Raw genomic sequence first — 25,215 nt, forward strand, 5'->3', positions numbered from 1 at the left:
TGCAAGCACCGAGTCATGTCTGACCCTTGGGGTGACGCCCTCCAGCGTTTTCATGGCAGACTCAATACGGGGTGGTTTGCCAGTGCCTTCCCCAGTCATTACCGTTTACCCCCCAGCAAGCTGGGTACTCATTTTACCGACCTCGGAAGGATGGAAGGCTGAGTCAACCTTGAGCCGGCTGCTGGGATTGAACTCCCAGCCTCATGGGCAAAGCTTTCAGACGGCTGCCTTACCACTCTGCGCCACAAGAGGCTCCCGATACATAGTATATAAACACAAAAAAAAAAAATGAGGCAAGAGCCACTATGTATGAGTATAAACAACAGTATTCAGAAGATCATTAATTTATTTGTATAAACAGTAGACCAGGGGTCTTCAACCCCCAGTCCGCAGCCCGGTACTGGGCCGCTAAGGCCATGGTACTGGGCCGCCAGTGGCCGCACCTGCCTTCCCCCCACAGTGAGAGGGGGGGAAGAGGCAGGCGCGGCCGCTGGCACGCCAATGACGCAAACGTGCACGTGCGGAGCTGCCGCGCATGCGTGTTTGCGCCCCCTGCTGGCGAAAACGCGCACATGCGGCTGTTCTGCGCATGCATGTTGGCGCCACCTAGTGGCAAAAACGCGCATGTGCGGCAACTGCACGTGCGCGTTTACGTGCAGCTGCTGTGGCCGGGCCGCCGGCTCTCTCCCACTCTCATAGGCGGTCCCCGACTACGAGAAGGTTGGGGACCGCTACAGTAGACAATTCAATAACCAAATTCAAATATGCATAAACCTACAAACAATTTTAGAAAAAAGGAGAGCAAAACTACATATGTCCTGAAATCCTGAAAGTACTATTTTATAAAATGAATACATAAATTCTTCAGGCATCAAGAAACCCCAAAATTACTGCAGTTGGTCAGAATATGGAAGGGAAGCAAAGCTGTGTATATAACCTACCGAGCAATCCTCCCCTTCTCACCCTTAAAGGCTACTAATTGGCCATTTTGGGAGGGAGAGGGGGTTGACATTCGGTCAACATCTCTCAATAAGTTTTGACAAATTAAAAAACATAAAAAATTAATTAATTCCCACCCATTCAGGAAACCCTTTCATGGCCATCAAGAAGCCTCAGGGTTTCATGAAACCATTGTTGAGAAAGACAATATTACAAAATTCATGCATCCACTGTGTTGGGCTGCAGTGGCACATACTTAAAATACATGGATCCTCATAGATCATCCCAGAATCTCCATCACCTATAATGTTAATAGCCAGTGCGCACCACAAAAATCATGGATCCATATCTACATGGCAACACCACGGAGCAAAAACATGGTCCCAAAGCATGGATCCTGATGGATACTTAGGGTTTTGCATTGGGTCATCACAAACTCACCATCAAATCATATATCATGTTCATGGCCAAAGCTTGCACCACAAAAATCATGAATCCATGCCTTCATGGTGATACCATGCTGTAATAATTGTCGCATATAAACAGATGAAAATAGGAACTATATTGTAATTTGACTTATATGACAATGCATAGAAAGTTCTTTAGATAAACAAGTTAATCACCTCATAATATAAATATGGCTCACAAAATTCCTGGAGGATCTGTATGGTTCAGTTAACAATGTTCCCCAGGGGCCATTGATCTGATTAACTACACATGAAAAAACATTGGTGATAACCTGAAAGAGGGGAAATAGCCACTGGAAAAAAGGTGGCTCCCCTATATTTTTGGAAGACATTTATAAGAGGATTGTATTACTTTTCCATTTGAAGATATACCTATATATACAAAGGATACTGGAAGAAATGCATGCATTTCTGAACATATATTTTTAAACCACATAAGAAACCACACTGAGAGAAATCAGAAAATAAATTTATTTTGCACATGCATACCACTTTCTTTTCATTTCTCTGCTAGCAATTTGAAGGAGGCAACCAAGAAATATAAGTGGAGTAAGACTACTGGGCACATAACAGGGACAAGGCTTGCTAAAACTGGAACAGCTGTAGAAAGTGTGTTATTGACTCGCATATAAGCAGAGGAAATGCAGCAGTTACTGGTAACTTTACATTAATTGAGGCATCAGTAGGTAAATGTTTTTGAATATTTATTTCAAAGAAAAACAGTAAACTAGCTCTGTAAGTGCAAAAGAGGGCCAGCAAACCAGAGCAGAACAACAGTACCCGAAATTGGCAACTTACTACAACAAGTACAATAGGTACCAAACTGGGAGACTGAACAACTACAATTACAGTGCCCCCCCCAGAACAAAACACTGAAATAAAGAACTGTAAAACTGAACACTGAAAGAAAGAACAGTAAAAATCAACTTTTAAAAGAAACACAATCCCAAGAAGTAAAGGCAAGCAATGCTGCCCCTCAGATAAAAGAAACGCTAAGAGAAACAGTAAATCCCAAAGCACCAAAACCCACCCCACCCCACCCACAGAAACCAAAACTTCTGGAAGTTATTAGGAAGAGAAGGGGGAAAAAAGATTAGAGCCCCTCAGTCAAACTGTTGATGTCCTACAAGCTGCCAGAGCAAGAAGTTCAGCTTGAAAACACATTTGCAAAAGGCAATGCACCAATTGGCTGGCTATATTCTACAGCCGTTTATACCCGCATATAGGCCGAGGAGGGCTTTTTCAATGTGAAAAGGATTGCTGAAAAACATGGCTTATAAACGAGTATATATGGTAATTAAAGCATAGTGATTAATCATAAAAATAATATGTAATTATATATTGTGAAATATTGCTAATTACAAATAAATGAAATTTTGTCTTGAAGCATGGTGTAGCATGGATAACAGTCTTAATATAACAACAGTAATCGACATGGCTACATTTTGCGACAGTATGCGTAACAAGCCAATATCAGTGTCAAGGTTGGGATTGCTTCTTTCTCACCAGATCAGAAATTCTTGGGGCAGTCATTGCAAGAGCACAACGAAGATCATCTTCCACTACCAGTTCACTGCTGTATTTAGACTTGATAACCAGCAAGCTGGAAAACCCTGTTTCACACAGATATATTGTTAGAGATGGAAGAAGGAGGCACAGAACTCAGACAGAACAGGATATGACTGCAAACATTTGATCTAGAATTTTGTAAGCAGCATGGTAGAGAAATCAGTTCTCGCTGCACCGCTGTTAATAAGTTCAATGAACTCCTCTTGTGCTGCCTCGGGAACATCTTCAACTTTGTGAATGGGTTTCTAGCAAGTGTAAATGGGGTGTCAGGTAGATTTGGAAAGTACAATGAAATATCCTCTGCAAGCATGTGCAAGTGTTTTTTCACAGAAATTATCATCATAATCCTTTCATCTGGTTTAATGTCATGTTCCTCAAAGAAAGCATATAAAGTAGGCAACATGTAAATTTTATTTTCATCCCATTTTTTTTGCCAAAGCTGAAGCTTCATTTGGAATGATTGGATCTTTTCAGACACATCGAGGCATGTTGTATTTGGTCCTTGCAGTGATATAACTCATTCAAGATGACAAAGATGTCAAAACCAAGTAAGCTATTTTCTGCAGTTCACTTTTGTTGCTGAAATGCGCTCCGAACTGTGGTCTTGCTTTCTGATTAAAAATGTTTTGAGTTCATCATGAGTCTCAAAAACACATTTTAAAACTTTTCCACTTGACAACCATCTTGCTTCAGTGTGAAGTAGCAGAGGATTGTTTGGTGCATCCAACTCGTTGCAGTTGCGAAAACAGTTGACAGCTCATCTTTACAAAATTGACAGAACTTATGACATTTTCCATTACTGTATCTAACTCTAGTGGCAGCGTCTCCATTGCTAATATTTGCCATTGAATTATACAGTGAGTTCCGATGACTTTTGGTGACTCATTCAGTACTAAACGTTGAAATCCAGCTCGACATCCTAGCATGGCTAGAGCACCATCTGTGCAAACACCACAAACCTTTTTCCAAGAGATCACATGCTCTTTCAGAAATGAACCAACCGTGTCAAATATATCACGTGCAGTAGTTGTCCTTTCAAGAGGTTTGCAAAAGAGAAACTCATCTTTAAGGTCACCATCATTAATATACTTTACATAAACCAGTAACTGGACAGTTTGCAATGTCTGTAGATGCATCAAGCTGGATACTAAATATTGGAAGTGGAGCAGATTTAATTTCCTGGATTACCTGATCAAGAATATCAGCAGACATGTCATCAATTCTACTGTAGACAGTGTCGTTAGATAAGGATAGTGCACTTAATTTTGTAACAAATTCGTCTCCGATCATAACTCGAACAATGTCTTTGGTTGCTGGCAACAGTAAATCCTCAGCAGTGGTATGAGGTTCCATAGCCCTGGCAATTCTGAGTGCCACCACATACGAAGCTTCAATGGCTGCTACGTTTTGTTTATGGTACTTGCCGTACTGTAAAAAATCCTCACCAGATTTTCTTTTCAGAACGTTCTTCTCCACACGATCCATTGTCATGGGATGGTTTGCTAATTGAAATAATATATAACAATAGCTTTAATAATAGAAATGATGATACATGGCATAGTTCAGTCAATACAGTTCATTAACGTTTTCTATGATTTACCATTCTCCTTGCTGTTTTTTTTACATGCCTGTTACCATAACAAGGGGGTAGTATTCACATCAACCACAGCTGAATATATGAAGACCAATCAGCATTCAGATTAAGTTCCCACGGTACCGATTAGGATTGGGCACCTCGGCACCTGAAGCGGTCAGTCTCTCCCAGCGCAGCCAGCGCCACGCCGCGCCCACTTCAGGAACCAAAGCGCCCAACCCTAGTACCAATATATATTTCTTTGCAGTAGTTGATGATTTTACAGTACATTTTACATTTACTCAGTAATTATAATTCATGAAGTGTTGTTTTACCGCCAATACTGCTGCTTTTAACAGAGTACCTGCTCTCTACATGTGTGATCTGGTCCACATAAGTACATTATGGAGCCAACCCTGTCACACACACCTGTATTTGTAGGGTGTGTATGTGATGGGGTTGGTGCAATGATGTCATCACGCTGGGTACTCGTATGTGGGCATATCTGCATGTGGGTAGACCCACCTGGAGACGGATAGAGGAGCAGTGTCTCAGTTCCTAAGACCACTGGAAATATGTGTTTTCCGATGGTCTTAGGCGACCCCTGTGAAAGGGTTATTCAACTCCCAAAGGGGTTGAGAACCGCTGCTATAAGGCATACAGCACAAATTCTGCCATCATCTGCTACATCATCTCACCAGCATAAAGCTTTCTGAAGGGACCACCCTGCAGACAGGTAAAACTGGCACCTTTATGCTTGTTCTGTGTTGGCTTCCACTTAATGAAAAAATTTGCTTGAGGCTATAAGGAAGTCCCCTACATATCTACCATTTTCAAAATGTGCAAAATGTAATTGCTCAGGTTATTCTTGCAGAATAGTGCGGTCAGCTGTGATAGCCCAGATCTGCTCAGAAAGTTACCTCAATTGGAGATGAACTTTTTTCTTCCAGTTCACTCCCAGCTCCCATTGAATTGTGTTGCCTTATTTGGAATCTTTGTTATTGCTCTCAAATGATGCTTTTCGCTTGTAATTTGCTTGCTGACTGGCTTCATTGATGTACTAGGAATCTTTGCTATTCAACTGGGCTAACGACCAAATAATTTTATTTTACACCAAATCTGTCTTTATTATTCTTGTAAACCAATTTGTGTCCTAGTGGAAAAGGCTGACAAATGCAAATACTTTTTTTTAAATAATTGCTAGATATTAGGGGCCCACCCTTCAAAATAAGGAGGCTGCTGTCCCTTTGAATCTCTCTCCTGCACATGCCACACTTTTAACAAAGGCTCGCCATGGTGCCCTAAGGGGGAAGAGGTGTGGAAAACAGGCTACGGGAGATATTTCTCTCCGCAGCCTCCTCGGAAACATCTGGAAAAAACCGGCAGAAGCACTGAGTGCAACGGGCAACCAAGCTTAAAACGAAGCGCAAGGGTCTTCTGATTCCTACCTCCGATCCACTTCGCTCTCTTCACAGAAGACTCCCGCGATGGCGCCTGCAGCCCCGCTCTTCCGCGGGGATCGGAGGAGGAGGAGCCGAGCCTACCACAAAGAGCGCCAGGATAGAACGGCGCGCGCAACCCTCCTTCCGACCGCTTTCCTTCTTCCCCCCTGTTCTTTATGGTTTCTGGAAGTAGGAGGGGCAGAGGGCACAGTGGAGTGTCATGAGTAGCTTTCTAATTGGTCCGGGTAGCTAAACTCGCTGCCCTCCCCTCCCCCCTCCCGCCTCCTGTGGAGCGTGCCGGCCTCCCTCTTTTTCCTCTCCCCCGCCTCCCTTCCCCCGTTTCGAAGGTTCCACCGGCGCGCCGCCTCGCAGGCGGTGGGTGGGTGGGTGAGTGTCCGCCTGGCAGAAGGAGCGGCGCGGATGAGGCGACAGCCCCGACCCTGAGGGCCCCGGGAGGGTTGCGAGAGGTAACGTGCTCCCGTTCTCGCCCAGCAAAGCTCTTGCTCCCTTCGCCGGGCTGCTGCCCTCCCCGCCCCTTTCCCCGGGCACACCTGGCGCTTCCCGGCGGTCCCCCCTTTTGGCTTCGCCTTTGCTCCTTCCCCATCCCCGCTCGCCAGGCAGTCGCGCCTTCTCCCCAGCTGGGGCCATGCGGACCCGTCCGGTGTTTGGACGGCTCGTCCCCCTCGTCTGAGCCCGGGCGCCTCAGGGTGGCTTCCCGAAGTGACACATTCGCACGTGCCGCTCCCTTGCCTGCGCGCCTGCTGCTCGGGAGAGCTGGGAAGGGGTGTTCGCAGACCAGCCGGGCGATCAGTGTGGCAGGGCAGCGTGTGTGGGGGCCCCGACCCTCCTCCTGGACCTCGGCAGCCTGCCCTCTGTTTTGTGCTGTTTGGGCTGGCTGTCATAAAAAGGTCTTCCACAGCTCTGAGGCAGTTGGGGCATAATAGGTCTCTGTTTTAACACAATTACTTACTTTCATACGTACATCTTGATGCCTTCAGAATGACCTGTCATTTTAAATTATTAACATAAGAGATGCATACAGGAGCTTAAGGCTGCAAGCCTAAACACAGTTAATAGTAATTATCATTGGATTCAGTGGAATTTCCTTAGGATTGCACTGTTAAGTATGAAGCTGTCTTTAACACTGCTACCTGTAGTGGGACTTCTAAGTAACAGTGCATAGGATTGCACAGTGCGTCTGTCTCATATTAATGTGAGACATTCCAATTGTAAAGGTGACAGCCAGTGCTATCCTAAGAAAACTTTTTTGTGAGTAAGCGCCATTGAATAGGCATGAGTTGCATTTGGAGTAGTGTGCTTAGGATTGCTCCGATCAGTTGTAAAAATAACCTATCCATATGCTTTGACAACAGTTGGCCAATGAACTGTTAAACTCGGCTCTATTCAGTCTCATCTTTGAACTGTGTTTACAGTTTGTATATCCTAGAGTTGTTTGAGTCAAATTGTAGAATACTTAAGGCTGTACATGGTCTGGGCTCAGCATAGCTGAAGGACCACTTTGTTGACTATACTCCCCAAAGGTATTATGCTCTGCTAATTCTAACAGGCTTGCGGCCCCTGGTATGTCTGACCTCAGTATGTCTGACCTCAGCCATAAGCTCCCAGGAGAACTGGGAGCCATGTCAGAGCTGCAAAACAGAACTCTTCCGCCAGGTGTTCATTTGGGGCCACTGACGGAACAACAGGAATACCAACTGATCTCCCCTCCATATGAACCCCCCCCCCAAAAAAAAGCTCCAAAAAGTAGCTATAATAACAGCACTGGGCTAACTAGCTGGTTCAATTGATTTTAATGGTTTTAATTGTTCTATTTAAATATTGAAGTTTAATTGTGTTTTATGAGTTAATTTTGTTACTGCTTCTAGGAAATATGTTGGAAACAGCCCCGAGCCAGCTATGCTGGGAAGGGTGGCAAAGAAATCTCATAATAAAAAGTTAATAAATATTTGTCATTAATACAATAGTACTACCCCCCGCTCTACCATGTAACATTTCATAATGTTCCATGTAAACTGCCCAGAGCTGTAAAGAATGGGCGGTATAAAAATCCAAATAAATAAATAAATAAAAATACAACCTTCTCTCAATTCCTTGCTTTTCCTCCCTATTATTAGTGTTTATTTCCCTGTTGCATTCCAGGTACTTCTGTTCTTCAGCATTCTTTTGTTTCCAGGTTTTTTCATATACTGTTGAGATATTGTTGCAGAAAAGCTAAGCAGATGGGTGGTTAAGTTTTCCTATTAGTATTCTGCCCTTTCCTACAAGTAGTTCATGGTACGTTTAATGGTTCTCTCTGTTCTGTGCTTTGCAATATCCTTGTAAAGGAGGTTCAATTGAGGAAGAGTGGTGGTGATCTGGAGATTTTCATTGTAAAATAAAGGTTAAACCTTGGTTTCCAAGTCCAGGTCCGATACTCTAACCACCACATCACATTAGATCTCTAATCACAGTATGCTGTTTTTGCAATTTCTGCAAAAATAATCATAATCAACACAATTTGCATTTTTCACAATGAAAACATTGCAGTGTTATATGAAAGCAAATATGTAACCTTTTGATTTTTTCTACACCCATCATTTATTCTAATACATGGGCTAGAGTTGCAGTATAATTCTGTGCACTCTTACTTGGGAGCAAGTCCCACTGACTGGACATCATGAAACCTATTTTTGAGTAAACCTGTATAGAATCAGACTGCTAATCATTTTAGTAGTAGTTGAACATCTGATGTGCTTTCTCATACTTGGGGGATGCCTAACACTGATAGCCATACTCTGGATTATTTAGCACAAACTGTTGGAGCAACCAGGTTCTTGATGCATTAGCAAGGCTATTTAAATTCTTTGAATTTCAAAATGCTGGCAGTGTCATACCAACTGTGCCAGAACTGGAATCATCAAGCAGAGAGAGAGAGAGAATGTAAAGAATTCTAGATGCATCTGGCAGGCATGCTTCTGCCTTCACTCAGTTTGCCTAATAGGCTGCTAAAGGTAATTTGGCAGCTCCTGATAGGCTGCAAGGAAATGGGTGTGTATCAGGAAAACACAGAGCAGGGATTTACTAATTGACGTTACAGGTGAAAAGTTTATAGCCCGTGTTTTTATGTTTTGTAGCTTAGCACAGTAAAAAAAATTTTTTGATGGCCTTTAGTATGCCATTTATAATCTTTGTAATTTGATTTTCAGTATTTCATGAAGCTAGCTAGATGCTAACCACTTCTTTCTATGTGGGAAAGAGGAAAGTTCCTAGGTTTGGTAGGGACTTGTAGCCCATCTTCATCTTTGACTGTGGCTGCTGCACAGCAAACAGCTGCTCCAGATGTAGCAGTTGAAGATGAGAGGGCAGACCCACCTGTGTTCTCCGTGGATCCGGGAGGCATTGTCATCCCTCTTCCCTCCCCCCCTTCCCTAATCTGCATTGCTCTTTTCTCCAGTGCTGGTGTAGGCATAGGAGGTACTGCCATGGAAGTGGGGCTTTGTGCAGCTCCAGAAATCAGGGATAGGGAGGCTAATGCTTGACTTTGTGCTCCACTGTACAGCAGGCCATAGGTTGCTTCATTAAGCACCTTTGAGCAAAGCCAGAACTATCTGGTTGTGTTTGGCTTGCTCTATGGTAACAGGAATGGGGGAAAAGGTGTCCAAGTGTCAGTTCAACTAGTCAAGAAGGATTAAATCCCATTAATACCAATGGAACAATCACAGGTAGCCATGGCTAAACTTAGCTGGATTGGAAAGGTTTCTGCTTGTTTTTTAATGTTTAAATTTATGTTTAGTTGATAGAAGTAGCCACTAGAGCTCATAGAGAGCCACTGTGATGTCTTGATTAGCGTACTCGAGTGGGATCTGGGAGGAAGAAGATATCAAGTTGCAACCCAAGGACCACGGGATTTTCAAGGCAAGATGGGGACAGAGGTGGCTTACCTTTGCCTTCCTCCCCATTGTAACCCCATTCTTCTTTGAGCAATCTCCCACTCTGGTAGACCCTGTTTAGCTGCCAAGCCCTGATGAGCTCAGGCCAAACTGGGCTATTTAGGCTGCTGGGAAAATCCAAATCCTGATTCTGCCATGAAGGAAAGTATATATTCTGTATTTTCTTTGAATCATTGTGATACTGTTTGCTTGGAAGATATTTTAAATTTTTGATTAAATAGGAGTCATATGACTCTCTCAGTCATACTCTGCTAGCCTGATCTGCTGCACAGGCATGTTGTGACCATAACACAGAGGAACCATATATGCTGCTCTGAGCACTTTCAGTGAAGGGCAAGATGAAAACAGATTATACATCTAACCAGAAGGCACTCAAAATGCTGCTAGATATCTGCGACTATAACGTCAATCCAAAAGTGCCAAAAATAAGTGCCAAAAATACCAAATCTCCTTGGATTTCTCAACCATGTTTGAATAAGTACAATTTAAAGCAAACTTATTTCAAAGTGCTTTTAGGAATTTTTAATATAAACTCAAGCAGATATATTCATGTGTGTAGTCGTCTTGGTCTGAAGCAATAGAACAAAGCTTGAGTCCAGTGTCACCTTTAAAACCCACAGTGTTTAATTTTGTGTATAAGTTTTTGTGTACATGCACACTTCTTCAGATACACTGAAACTAGGGCTGTGCATTTGGACCATTAGGATCAGCAAGGAGTTCATTTTGTGTCAATTTATATATTAAATGTTTTTGAAGGAGTCCACCACTTTAAAATAGCAAATAGGTGGAACTGTGCAAAACTGTAATTTTCACATTTATCTTTCTCAACGCCGTGTGCTCTCATCTTATTTTTTCATGTTGTTGTTGTTAGTTGCAAAGTCATGTCCGACCCATCGCGACCCCATGGACAATGATCCTCCAGGCCTTCCTGTCCTCTACCATTCCCCGGAGTCCATTTAAGCTCACACCCACTGCTTCAGTGACTCCATCCAGCCACCTTATTCTCTGTCATCCCCTTCTTCTTTTGCCCTCGATCGCTCCCAGCATTTTAGGCTCTTCTCCAGGGAGTCCTTCCTTCTCATGAGGTGGCCAAAGTATTTTTTTCATAAATTTGCCAAATGCTTTGCTTTGTATCTCTCAGTGCTCTTTGAGGATTTTTTTTGTGCATCTGGCACTCAGTAAAGATTGATTTAGTCCCCCCTTCTTTTTTTCATTGCTTGCAGCCCCCACTATTCCTTGCTTATTGACTAAGGATGAAATGCCTGCGTGCATTAAAAAATGGTGACAAAGCTAGGGTGGGGAAGTGACATTTTCGTAATGTGTAGGTACGTGTGCTTTTTGAGCATGCCAGTTAAATAATTAGTGGGATGGGGCAGAAACTGAATGCTTGGAAGATGTAGAAAAAAGCCAGGGTGTATTTTTGTGTTTCAGCATCCTGTGTAACATGCACCAAAAATGATGATTGTAAAGGTAAAATGGCTGATAGATGACAATAAAGTTCATTCTGTTGCTTTATCTTCTCATCCTTTTCTCTGCCTCCTTTCACTTCCATGCTTTAAGATGTTTAAGAAGAGGAGATAGGAAGTCCACCTCTCCCCACAAGTCCATATTCCAACTGCATTCTTCATAACCAGAATTTATGGGCTGTGCTTTCAGGAAGAGTTTTGTTACCATCCCATCACAGGCCTTCTTGGTGGTGGCCTCATGTATTTTGGGATGAGCTTTCTTCATTGCACACCTTCAGACGGGCAGTTAAAATATTGTTTGCTGACAAGGCATTTTTGTGATATGAATTGTTCTTGTGTGCATGTGTTTGTTTTTTAAAGATTCTGGCTGTATTATTTCTGTTTGTGCTACGTCAGCCTTTCCCAATCTTTTTACCTCTAAAACATTCTTCAAGCTTTGAGGAACTTTGGAAATGATGTCAGCAGGTCACACCTTCCTGCCACACACCTGGAAGTCACATGTCACCAGAAGTGACATCACCCAGACACTTCCACTGGCTGTGACAGCACTAGGCCACTCCCACAGCACAGGAAGTGACAGCACAGAAACATTTTCAGATGATTTGTGAGCAAAACTATACCTGCAGTCTGGATTGTCTACCAGTTTGCTCTTGTTCGCACAAGCCCTGACATGTCACAGTGAGGGATGGAATGAATGAATGAATGAATTAAATGAATGAATGAATGAAGCTTGCAGAAACAGGACTGGGGCAGTCCTATGCCACTCTGTCACCCCACCCCCCAAATGTCAGAAGCAAGATTACTTACATTTCTGGGTAAAATAAGAGTACTTACCTTTCTGGGTACCATTTGCTGTTATGTGTGATGAGCCTTGACCTGCAAGGGTTTGTATGACCGGGGCCCCTCCCCTTCCTACCCCTCCAGGCCCATCATTGATCACTTGGGGGGAGGGGAAGTTGACATGACCATATATGGTCATATCATCTGATAATTTAAATATATATCTAAAAATTAACTCCTCCCCAATTAAGGTCATTGTGAAATCCCAGGGTTTTCATGAAACCCTGGTTGAGAAATCCTGTGTTATGTGGATTGTGTCCATTAATTATTAATTCTTGTTTGGCTTTTAAAGTTCTAAATTGTTCTATAAAATTGACTCCCTTTGACTCATAGCTAAGAGGCTAAAGTGTTTTAAAATAATGGAAAAGAACTGTCAAGATGAAGCATTTTATTGTGTGTTTTGAGAGTAGGTATGTAAATATTGTGAGGCTAGAAATAACTATTCTGTACTTCCCCTTTTTCTTGCTCCCTATGCTCTCTGACTGCTTCCCAGTATTTCTAAAGCATTCTGCCTTTGCATCTGGATTTGTCAAACCATGTTTGAAATCTGTCAAAGCCATGGCCATCATATCTTGTAGCAGCGAGTCTCACAGGTCCACTGCTCATTGTGTGAAGCACAACTTCCTTTGTTTGTCTTGGGTGACCCTGAGTTTTCAGTCATGAGAGAGGGGGAGAGAAAAGTTTCTGTCTAATCACTTTCTCCATACTAGGCATAATTTTATAATGAGCCTTTGTGAACTTTACAAAAAGTAACAGTATGATTTTGATCATATCTTGCTTCAGAATCTCTCTCCATGAACTTGCTTTGCTCTGCAGTCTCTCCATGATACTGAATAATAATAGCAAGAGGAACAGAACATCAAGGTAAGACAGCTGATGCATAAGGGTTTTTTTTAACCTCTCCTTTCATGAGTGAAATTGTGTTTGGGTTTTAATGCATTTGAAATTCCAGGGAAATTTCAAGTAAAGTGCTGTTAAGCCCAGCTTGGTATCGGAAAATGCAAATGCAAATGAGGGAATTTACGTAGTTTGAAGCACATTTGTAGAATAAACACTTTTTTCTTTAATTGTGAAACTTAAAACAGCATTATGGGCCGCAGGTGGCTCCCTAACTGTTTCATTATATTGTGAATGCCCACTAAGCTGGAACTCTTCCAGTATGTAATATGTAGGGAGGGACTACACAGTGACCTCTGCCAAGAGGTTATTCCCAAACCAGTGTTTGCCATGGGATGCCCATGCTGGGTTGTGGGGAAGGGCATTTGCAGGGGAGAATCAGGAAATGGGGAAGGCCTGCTTAAACTCACCTTCTTTTCCACATTGTTGGCTTTTTTCACAGGTCCCAAGAGCAGAAATTAAAAATGGTTGGTAGGAAAAATAGCTGGTGGGAAAGGATTGTGAGGGAAGAGCCACACAAGGATTATGCAGTCTTCTTTCCACTTGCTCGTCTCCCCAGCAAATGCTACTTCTGAGCAAATATGGCTTTGAGAATTTGCTTTTGCCTAATTATGTTTAGTTCCAGCATCAGTAGCAAGGAGGTTACACTTAATTTTATGCAGATCTCTTGACAGACCGAGTTGTGGGAATGATCTTGTTTAGTGGATTAGCAGTGGCTTCCCAAGTAGAGTTATACCATTCCAAAATCATTGACTACAATGGACTCAGAAGGGTATAGCTCTGTTAAGGATTGGACAGCAAGTTATGTATCACGTAGGCAGTTTAAAAGCTGCCCTTTTGCTGCCTTGTAAATGTTAACTCTCCTTGGCTGTTCCATTGCTAAACTTGCTGCGCACTCTTTGAAGTGAATCGGAGGTTAGTGACGTTGGCAGGCGATTAAAAACAGGTGTGCTGTTGGCATGTGGGCCCAAACCAGGTTTTATCTCGATTTAATTTAACATTGAAACATTCATAGTTACTTGAGCAGAACAAAAAAATAATGGTTGATGTTCTCATACCCTAGGGGTAAGCTGCATTTTCCCCCAGTTTGATGGCTCTGTAGACCCAGAGTTTCAGAGTCTGATCACATAACTGAGTTTCAAATGTAGTTACAGGGTGCTGGATTGCCAAGCTGAGAAAGAGCTTTTCTCACTTAGCTGCATTTGGTTGGTATGCTTTCAAAATACAGAGTGAATATATGAAGGAAAACATCGGGGAACCTGCTGAAGATGAGGCGCTTGAATCGGAAGAAGACCTTGAATTTAATGAAAGAGTTGGACGCCTTTCCAAAAGTTCCTGAAAGCTACGTTGAGACATCTGCAAGTGGAGGAACAGGTAGAATCAAAGGGAATCTTTGAGTTTGGTGACTTGTAAGCCTGGAGCTGAGTTGTAAGAATCACATTTAATGGATGAAGGCTCATTCTGAAAAATTATCACAGAAGTCAGACCCCTGCGTTGAATGGTTCTTTCTTGTCCTAGAAATCTGGCGAAAAGGAAGGGGCACAGGAGTTCCCACATTTCTCGTGAAAGAAAGGTGCCCATCCAATTTCACTTTGATTTGAGAGTAGGCATGTACAATTTATTTTGGATAGTCCAAAAAGTACCTGAGTCAATGTTGACTCAGACACTTTTTGGAAACACTCAGTCTGAAACACACTTTAGGTGGAAGTTAAATTGCCTGAATCAGCCTTAACCGAACTGCTGAACCTTGATTTGGCCATGATTCGACCATGCGGAGATTGGACTGCTTAAAGGGACCAGAATGTTCCTGTTACTGAGGCTATGGCTGTTTACTGGGGAGTAATATCTCGGTGGTCCCTGACCTCGATGGCCCAAGCTAGCCCAATTGTGAAAGCTAAGCTGAGTTGGTCCTGGTTAATATTTGGATGGGAGACCACCAAGGAAATCCAGGGTCCCTATGAAGAGGCGGGCAATGGCAACACCCCTCTGATGGTCTCTTGTCCAGAAAAACCCTTGAAAGGTCACCATAAGCTGGCTGCATCTTGACGGCCCTTTGACACACAAACAAATCTTGCCGCCTTCAGTGGGCTTGTGCCTCAGCGTGCATAAGTGGGGTGTTGCAGCCTCCACTTTCTATTTTGATGTTGTTACATTGTGACTTGTCTGCGTGATGGCACCACTTAATGGAAGGTCGAACTGAACATGCTGTACCTGAGCATTGGCCTCCAGTCTGTGTTCAGTCCTTCTGTGTGTACTTTGCTCATTCATGGGCAAAAAGTATGTGGAGAATTTGCTTTTTTAAAGAAATCTGTAATCAGTACAGAAAGATCTCTCTGGACTACGCAGGCCAGGCTATCACAGGCTGATCTCCTGGTTTCTGCTACATCAGAGCCCCTGCCTCCTCCCAAGTGTTCCTAATTCTTTTCTCTCAACACGATTTCAAGTATAAAACCTCTGATGCTGTACTGCTATATACTTTACCAGTATTTATATTCCCTTTGCACGAAGCTCACAGAGGCTCCGAACCTCCCTTGAAAAGCAGGTTCATTGAAAATGTCCCTAACAGTGTCTTGCCATGACAAATGGGAAAGTCAGCCTGAAATGCCAGCAGCTAAAAAGAATAAAGCAGAGACGACCCATCAGCCAAAGATGAATAAACAGAAAGAAATTTCCAAGCTGGCGATGGCAAAAAACTTTATTCAGAACAAGTTCCTAGGTATAAAACCTCGTTTTTGTATTTTAATTCCTCAGGTAACTTATTTCTGAATTGGTTTTTTTTCAGGGATTCAAACAAAGTCTTCAACCTTATACTTTATATTTTATAAGCCGTATAACTTGGGTCTATTAATATCAAAGGTCTGTGAAGGTAACTATCTTATAAATGACCATTTAAGGTAGTTCTGAATAAAGCTTTTTGCCATTGCCAGCTTGGAAATTTCTTTCTGTTTAGCCCAAAAGAACCTACCCCAGCGGCTGAGTCGGCCAAATGGCCCTGCGCAAAAGCCCCTGCCTTCCTTCACGGTGGTCCGGAGGGTTTGCCTTCAGTGAGGCCATTCCACAGCAACAGAGGAAGCTTGAGAGAGAGAGAGAGAGCTGTGGGCATAGAGGAGCACATCTGGCACATGGGCTCGAGGCACGGCAGCACTGCCCTAAGCAGTGGCTTTTGTGCTGGGGGTACTCTTGCACAAGCCCGAAATCTACCCAGTGATCTCGCAAGGCAGTTGTTCAAAGCGAACAAAGTAGGATAGGATGGGGAGAGGCAACTTGCTTCTGAGGACTTGGCAGGTGCAGGAACCCCCAAATTCCTTTGAACAAGAGAGCCAGTGGACACTTCAGTGCTGGGGGGATTCAACTTGTTTGCAAAACGGTATTTATTTCGTTTCTGTCCCTTCTTGTCCTCCAAGGGAATCTGGTCGATTGACTTGATGATATCTTCACAAACATCCTCGTTCAGTCAGTTTCCTTTATGATGTGCCTTTCTTGCCGAGATCAAAGATGGATGCAAAATATGAAAAACGACTCAGTCAGCCAGCGTTAAGCAGCCATTAAACTATGCAGCAGGCCTAAGATTACAGGATTAGGAAAAGAAAAAAAAACTATCTTAAGTTTTATGACTGTCTCAACCTATGAGATATGTTGGCCAGAAGGACATCTAGCAAGCAGCTCACCTAATCAGTGGTTTGAACCCCGGGTTCTCATGTCAAGCATGAGAGCCAGCATGAGGTAGGGGGACTCTAATCTGGAGAGCCAAGTTTGATTCCCCATGCCTCCCCCACATGCAGCTGGCTGGGTGACCTCAGCCCCAGCTGCCTCACGTGGTGTCTGTTGTGGAGAGAGGAAGGGAAAGGTGGTTGCAAGCTGTTTTGGGACTCCTTTGGGTAGCGAAAAGTGGGGTATAAAACCCCCCAGCTGTTCTCATACCACAGTAGACTGGCTGCTCAGATGAGATTCTAAAGTGGAGGGATACAGTGTATTTGCAAAGTTTTACACGTAGAGTATGCTCAATTATGGGTTTTTTTCCTCCTGAAAATTCAACAAACTGTTAACATTTTACAACTATGTCCCTCCTTTCCCCGTATCTCTCCCCCCCTTTTGAATGTTTCAGTTTCTCTGATTGCATTTACTACTATGGCTCTTTTGACCATCATGGAGTTTACAGTTTATCAAGACACCTGGATGAAATATGAATATGAAGTTGATAAAGATTTTACTAGGTAATGCTTTTCTCTCTCTAACTTGCTTTTAAAACTTGTATCACTTGCCTTCTGAATCGCTGTTTTTCATTTTTCTGCTTGTGTTGAGGTGATAAGTTTTCTTTTTAAAAAACTGGTAATGCCATAAGGAGCAACAGCACCCAGGTGTGTGAGAGACTGCAAAACAAAATGATCAGCTATCTCCTGGGAGAAGATAAGGAAAAGAAACAGGTTTCCTCATGCTACAGAAAGCAGTAGAGATGATAGAATCCAGGACTGGGCTGCTAAGAGGGTGCTGGCTTGATGATTTTCTCAGGATAATTAATTCATTACCCTAATGGCTCAGAAACTCTTTCTTTGTGTCTGGATTCCTCCATGCTCCAGTAACAGGTGCAGTAAGCAGTTATCTGGATCAGGTTGCTGAGGTGACTCTCTCTGAGGCCACAGTTGCATCTGTGTTTGGGAGCCAATGCCTATGTCAGTTACCAGACTGTTGTGATGACTCCAGTAATATCTCCAGTAGGAAGTACTATGAGAGGCACCTGTATGGGAGTGTGTTTCTCACCAGTGTATGCATCAGCCTGTCATATTTAAAGGTCTTGACCACCTCAGGACTCAAGCACCTTAGAGCTGCTTATTCTAGCTGTTACTGCTCATATCCTGTTTGGCTGCTAAGACACTGTAGGGTTGCTGTAGCTCCCCCTGTAAGGGATTAAGACAGGGCTGTGTGGGGCTCTCCTCTGGGTCCCCTGCAAGAAGAATTCCCACCAATGGCCAAGCATAAGCCAACGGTAACCTGGAATACTGTGAATCATGGCCAACGTGGGAGCAGCTGTATTCTCAATCTTAACCATAGTTAAAACTGGCAAGGTTAGAGTGTGAGGGAATTTTTGCTCAAAGGAAGAAGGGACTTGCCATCCCTTGGCTTGTTCCTTGTCTCTTAACTGTAGTTTAAAGGTGAGGTGATATTATCTCTCCCAAGAAGGGAGGTTTGATTGTATTTTTTCATTCAGCTGTGTGTGCTGGTGTGTGCATGTGTGTGCTTTCTTGCTTTGTGTGTGCTTTGGGGAATTATGAACATCGCACCTCACAGTTAGAAGCTGGGTAATCTTAACACTTTGGAAAACAATTGCTTGTGCTACGTTTTGGCTCCTTGCTTTGTTGTCATGGAGATAATTGAGGGGGGATATACTAACAAAGTACCTGCTAGGAACTGTTGTGTCCCCTTGGTAAGCAGTCCCCAGGCAAAAACAAGTCTCTTGCAGTTTGTTTTTCTCCTTTCCCAGTTAAATTTGGTGAGGCTGTTCTTCTGGATGAATGCCACAAATCTTCCAGCTTGCTGAAGCTCTTCTTTTTGTCTCTGTGTGGATAAGGGTGATCTTAAGTGCTTAAATCTGCAGACTCTTCATAGGTTCTGTCCGTTTCTTGCTGCACCCTTGAACATTTGAACAAGTATTATGACAGTCCAGTGTGCTGAAATGCTCCCAGCCTACTCTCTGCTTCACTGACTAGTGCTACAATTCGAAGTACATTTACTAGCATGTAAGTCCCATTGAGGAAGGGAAGGCAGAATGGTATAGCCTGAAGCCATCAGAACTCAGAAGCTAGGCCGGGTTTGTACATGGAAGGGAGACCACCAAGGAAGACTCTGCAGAGGAAGGCAACATCATGCCACCTCTGCTTCTCCCTTGCCTTGAAAGTTTCTTGCTGGGATCACCATAAGTTGGCAGCAATTTGATGGCCCTTGACACACGTGCAAGTCCTGTGGAACTCAGTGGGGCTCACTTCTGAATCTATACTTGCTTGAGATCTCACCATTAGGTCTTCAGCCAGCATTCTGAATCTGTTCTGCTTACAAATACCCTCATGCCTGCAGAAACATGTATGCATGCAAAAATGTCTGCATCTTTCTTTTTAAATAGAAATGCAAACTTGGTTCCTCCTTTCACTTCCTCTTCAAGGGGTGTCTGGCAGCAGAGAGGAGGCAAATGAAGCCGCTTCATGTTCAGGTAGTCTAATTAAGGCCTTTGGCAAACACTGGCCATTGTTAACGGCTTCCATGGAGAATGCTTGGCGCTGAACTGTGCTAAGCATGTATGCTAAGAGTTTAGTTACAAAACACCAAACTGAACATTGTTGACTTGGGATCCAGAACCAGTTTTTGGTTTCGGGGATATTTATGGAGAGGAAACTGGAAATTCATGCTTATGCCAACATGAGCTGTTCACTGTCCTTCTAGAGCTTTAGTATCAACAAGCTGTTCTTTGCCTGTACTACATGGCTTATGTTGTCTGCCTTTCATAGGAGACCTGAGAAAACACAGGATTTCCTGGAGGATGAATCCTTGAGTGTCTACCAAGTTGGGATTTATACAAGTGAAACTTAAGTCCTTGAGTTTCCTGTATCACTGGCAAGATCATACACTCAGTTTGTTTTATCTTGTCCACGTACAAAGTTGAGCATCTTTCATTCAAGTACTGTAATGGTGTGCATTAGACAGTTCTATAGGGAAATGCCTGTTTACAGTGAAATTCCACTGCAAGTTTTCTAAGGAATTGTGGGTGACCATCAGTGATGATTGATAACATGGACAATGTTTCTCTAACTGAACAGTTCTTAGCAGAATTCACTCCTTCTAAGACCATTGACTGTAATGCATTTGAAAGGCTGTAACTCTGCTTAGGGTTGCACTGTACATCTCCCTTTTTGGTGCTTCTTACTCCAGACTTTAGTCTAGTGGTTCTCAATCTTGGGGTCACTCAGCCCTTTCCCTGTGGTCTCCGGGTTGCTAGCTGCGGCGGTGGGTGGAGGTGGCAGAGCCATGGCAATGGCTGCCTCCATGCCACCTTGATTGTTGTGTGCCAGCGCATGCTGCCGAAGTTGGGGGTCACGGCACCAGTAAGGATGAGAACTGCTGCTTTAGTCCCTCTCAAGTGAATACCCTTATGCACTGTTATACAAAGCTGTAGCAAAACAGAGTTGTAATATATTTTCCTTGTTTATTTTCTAGTAAATTAAGAATCAATATAGATATCACCGTTGCAATGAAGTGTCAATGTAAGTACTCTTTTTAAAAAAATGTGTAGCTACAGTTTTGTCATTCTGACAGTGTAATCCTACACAGAGTTACACATTTCTAAATCCATTAAAGTTAATGGAAATTAGAGTAGTGTAACTCTACTTTGGATTGTAGTACATCATTTTTCAGGGTGTGGCATGGCACATGACACTAGATTGCCATTGAAAATGGAATCCCCATTGTCAGGCTTCCCTCCTACTGCCTTGAAGAGCCATTGGGTGGCAAGGCAGACTTTTATAATGCTAAATAAGTAAAACAATTTACCTCAAGTTGTGCCATCAGCAGCAGGCAGTGATATGAAAGAAAGGCAGGAAAATGCCAAAAGTGCCATTAAAACATGGGTAGGTGATCCTGCTGTTACTGAAGAGAGGGGGAGAACTCTTCCCCCATCCCCTACACTCAGAGAGGGATGTCAGAAGTCAAATGTGGTGTATGGGTCCATATTCTGAACCAATTCAGACCACTGTAGAAAGACTTAGTGTTCCTTGCTGCTGAATGCATGCCAGAAATTTAATCTGGGGTTGTTTATTTAAAAGTGGCCAGACATTGAAACATCCCACTACATGGCAAACTGTTCTTCCTGGCACTTTGGCTTCTTTCTACCTGCAAGGTGATTTGGAGAAAAGGAGAGCAATCCCTCCATTTCACTGCAACGTTAGATAGTACAACATGTTCTTCTTCTGAGACTGCTTCACTGTTGACTTGAGAGACTGTTTTGAAAAAATTATATTGGGGTTTTCCCTTTTTCTACCGGCAGGGTTATACATTTATTGCCAAATTAAACATAATTTCCCTACTTTTTCTCTCATGTAAACTCTTGTTTACCACTGTTCTGTATTAGACTCTTTATTTCCCCCTGGGAAATTATGTGTCTTGTATCACACACAATGCCCCTTAGAGAAGAGGAAATCCAATTGTTGGTGCATTCTCTTTATGTTGCTTGCAATTTTAAGTATACATGGGGTATGTAGGTTTGTAGCCAATGTTTTCATAGATATATAATGTAAACTGGAGCATATTAAACCAGGTGTTCTGGAAAAAAATGGCATCCTTTCTTGATAGTTCTCTCTTACGAGCTATCTCTTACAATAGTTCTCTCTCACTTTTGAATAATAAAACAGTAAAATTATTGAGTAAAATAAACCAGTAAAACTATTCAAAACCTAACACCTGGTTTCATATGCTCCAGTTTGAGCTCCTGGATGAGATCAGGACCCCAACAGAACTCACTGAGTTCCACAGGGCTGCAAGACAGAGCTCTTCTGCCTTCAGTTGAGGCCAGCAGAAATTCACTTGGTACAATCTGGCCGGATGAGAGTCCTTGGCCCCAAGGAGGTATGCTAGGTCAATTTTACAGGTCTGTCCTTATGCTTCTCTGTCTTGCTTTTTTAACCTTTCAATTTGGAAACAGACATCGGGGCTGACGTGTTGGATTTGGCAGAAACAATGGTGGCCTCCACTGATGGATTAGTTTATGAGCCAGTAAGTTTGCTGCACTTTGTTTATGAAAGATGCTGTTTCTTTCTGTCTTGCTTTGCACTCTGTGTCCTCCTTCCCAGGGCATTGTGACCACTTCCTGATCCCAGGCCAAAAAGCTGTGACAATGAACTAAGAGAGGCAAAATGATATGAATTCATGTAATGCAAGTCCACATCCTGCAGGTCAAGGGTATCAACCAGCCTAGATAACAGGCCAAATGGTTCTTGCTTGTGATTCCATGCTCCCCCCCTGCAATCACAGAGAAGCCAAATCTTTTCTTGGGGAGCAGGAGTGAACCCCTTCCCTCCTCCCCAGCTCTGAGCTAAACCTTAGAGACACTCAGAAACATTGGATAGCTTCCTGAGAGCCTCCTAAACCAGGACTGCAGGAAAGATAGTACCAGCTATTCTCGAGACTCCCACAAATGCCATAGACTTTCTTCATATGAAAAGACTGTGCAAGCAGGTGCCTTGGTGGCCCCTTTGTTAAGCATTTAGATTGGGGCTGGAAAGTGAGCAAATGCAGTTAGACAATTTTATGTTGAGTATTGGTTGAAAAGTGAGTGAAACCCAATGTACAGTGGGAAATGCAGGACTTCTACCACCTCTGGTGGGTGTGTTGTTAACAAAGCAGGGCAGGACCCCTGTTTTTTCTTGACCCCAACTGCCCCCCCCACACACACACCCACTTGGTGCCGGGACTGGGCAATGGTAAACACGGAAATTATGTGTTTACTGTTGAATGTTTGAATCTGTTAGGCTGAAGGTTAAAAGGATGGGATTTGACAAGGGAAACCAGTGTCATGTTGGGGACAGAGCAGCATATCTGCGGTTGTTTCAGCACAGCTGTGACTGCTCTCAGTGTCCGTGTCCACATGCTTCTTGTACCCTTGTGTTGGTGTGGTTGTGAAAGGTTGCCCCTGAAGAAACAGATGGCAATGCAGCAACTCCCCAGTGTGGACTACAGGCAGCGCATACATTGGGGGTGTCAGGCACAGTGTGCTTGTTGGATGTGCGGGTGACTAATGAAGATGCAGCAGATTTCCTTTTCTTGGGGGCTGAGATGCTAAATTATTTCAGCAGCTTAGCTGGGGCCTGGACACTTCTTTACAGCATTCCCTGTTGACAAGAACCAGCAGCCTAACCAAGAACAGAGAGACAGGGATAAGGAAGAGATTGATCTGCTTCTTTTCAATTGCGAAAAACCACCGTGTACAACTTAATTAGCAGCTGCCAACCTCAAATGTGCTGAAATGGTGGAGTGCCCTTGGGGGCAATTTACTTTCAGTCTGCCATTTAACCTGTTGCTGGTGCTGGAGCTACTTGCCTGGTACCTGCCCAATGCCAACGTGTACCTGAGGGTGGGTGGGTGGGTGGATGGGAAGGGTTGTGTGTGAGAGAAAAAAATGGATTTAAGCTTGACACTTGATCTTCCTCTGTTTTAGGTAATATTTGAACTCAGCCCCTTGCAAAAAGAATGGCAAAGGTAATAATCAAAGAGCATCTGAGCAGGAAAGAATAGCATGTGTGCTTGAGTGAGAAGGGAGATTTATATGCTGCTAAGTGTTATCAGATAAAACTATGAACTTAAACTAGCTGTGTTGCACTAAGCCCTTCTCTCTTTTGAGCAGCCACGAATCAGTGCTGAGTAGCTACTGCATAGATGGACTACACAGGTTGGAGTTGGGTTTCTTAAAAATTTGTCTCTGACTGATTTCTTGTAAAATAAGATACATTAGATCAAGGGTTGCCAGAATCCAGGTGGGGCCTGGATATATCCTCAAATTAGAACTGATCTTCAGGTGACAGGGATTAGTTACCCTGGAGAAAATGGCTGCTTTCAAAGGTGGACTCAGTGGCATTATACCCCATTGAGGTCCCAGCTGTCCCCAAATCCATCCTCCTCAGGCTCCACCCCCAAAATCTCCTGGTATTTCCAACTCAGAGCTCGCAATCCTAATTAGATCAGGTCCTAAGAACCCATCCCTCCATCAGAAAATGCTCCTTCTGGGTTTTTACCTCAGTGGAAGTGGAATGGATTCACAGGTCCTGATCTGTTTGTTTTTTTCTCATGCGTTTGTTTATAGATTCATGGGAGCCATCATGGTACAACTGTAGGAGTAGGACCTTGGTGATCTAGGTTTGAATCTCCACTTGCAGGGTGATCTTGGTCAAGTCAGAGACTCTTAGCCTAACTTACCTCACAGGATAGTTAGGATAAAAGGGAGGAGAGGAAAATAATGTAAGCTGTTTTGGATACCCACTGAGGGAAAAGGCAGGTAGAAATGAAGCAAGTAAACAAATCCTTACCTTTAAATATGTGCCACGTTCAACAGTAAATCCTTCTCACATTTGGAACTAAGCAGCTGCCTTTTGTGAGTCTTACAGGGCCCAGCTAGCAAAAAACAAAAAAGGGAGTTTGCAAAGATGGGTCTTGGTTAAGGTGACCAGATTTTAACATTGGTAAAGCGGGACACCATTGACCGGGGAGGTTCTTGATTAAAAATTTGGTCTATATGGAGCAACAAAAAGTTTCATAGAATGCATAGAATGCAAAAATAGTATTGTAATATATATATTTTTTAATTTCAACATAAGTACAATTTGCCAGGTGCCCCCAGGTGTCCCTCCAAAAGTGGGACAATCTGGTCACCTTAGTCTTGGTTTTTCTTCCATCTGAAGTTGAACTTCATCCTACTTTTTGTGGCTTGCCAATATCTAGTTGTGAGAAGGTACAAGAAGGTCTAGTTGTGAGAATCTTGATTCAGTGCTTGTGCAGCTTTTCTCTTGTCTTTGTCGCAGTGAGTGTGAAGGGGGAATGGTTAGCTACTGAGCAGCTCTAGCCAGTCTGTGTTAGGCTAGCATAGAAGGGACTGAGCTGTTTCTTGGTTACCTGTTCAACTTGTAGGATGCTGCATATAGTCCAGAGCAGACTGCAGGAAGAGCACTCACTTCAAGATGTAATATTCAAAAGTGCTTTTAAAAGTGCTTCAACAGCCTTACCACCCAGGTAAGTGGGTGCTTTCTCTCTGTACGTAATTATTTTACTATCCTTTTGCTTCAAGAGTTTACTTTAAAGTAAAGAATACTTATTTGTGGTTTTTGATTGCCTAAATAAGTTTATTTGGTGCAAGTGCCATAGTAATTGAAGTGTATTCAGGCTGTGCCCTTTAGCCACTTACTTAAGGTTGAAACGTTATTCCGATCTTCAAAAAAGGGAGGAAGGATGACCCGGGAAACTACAGACCAGTGAGTCTGACCTCTGTTGTGGGGAAGATAATGGAGCAGATATTAAAGGGAGCGATCTGCAAACATCTGGAGG

General features: G+C 43.2%; 2 protein-coding genes across 3 annotated transcripts in view; one reads left to right on the forward strand and one right to left on the reverse strand.

Moving 5' to 3' along the window:
* Positions 1-1,860: 1,860 nt before the first annotated feature.
* On the reverse strand, positions 1,861-6,729 carry LOC143837837 (uncharacterized). The gene is made up of 3 exons (XM_077338194.1): positions 6,542-6,729; positions 5,997-6,173; positions 1,861-4,477 (listed from the first exon to the last, which is right to left on the reverse strand). Exons 1-3 carry the CDS (start codon positions 6,636-6,638, stop codon positions 4,056-4,058), a joined length of 696 nt encoding a protein of 231 aa, XP_077194309.1. The 5' UTR covers positions 6,639-6,729; the 3' UTR covers positions 1,861-4,055.
* ERGIC2 (ERGIC and golgi 2) overlaps positions 6,270-25,215 on the forward strand; it is a 32,126-nt gene continuing 13,180 nt past the window's right edge. Inside the window, exons 1-8 of one of the 2 annotated variants that reach the window (XM_077338192.1) lie at positions 6,270-6,457; positions 13,030-13,110; positions 14,372-14,517; positions 17,249-17,357; positions 20,347-20,393; positions 21,827-21,897; positions 23,339-23,379; positions 24,802-24,903. In XM_077338192.1, the coding sequence (XP_077194307.1) occupies positions 14,412-14,517; positions 17,249-17,357; positions 20,347-20,393; positions 21,827-21,897; positions 23,339-23,379; positions 24,802-24,903 (476 nt within the window). In that variant the 5' untranslated portion in view covers positions 6,270-6,457; positions 13,030-13,110; positions 14,372-14,411. The remainder of the gene's footprint in view (positions 6,458-13,029; positions 13,111-14,371; positions 14,518-17,248; positions 17,358-20,346; positions 20,394-21,826; positions 21,898-23,338; positions 23,380-24,801; positions 24,904-25,215) is intronic. The other variant, XM_077338193.1, reaches the window with a different exon arrangement.

This window comes from Paroedura picta, chromosome 5 (genome assembly GCF_049243985.1).
Source record: "Paroedura picta isolate Pp20150507F chromosome 5, Ppicta_v3.0, whole genome shotgun sequence".
NCBI classification, from domain to species: Eukaryota; Metazoa; Chordata; class Lepidosauria; order Squamata; family Gekkonidae; genus Paroedura; species Paroedura picta.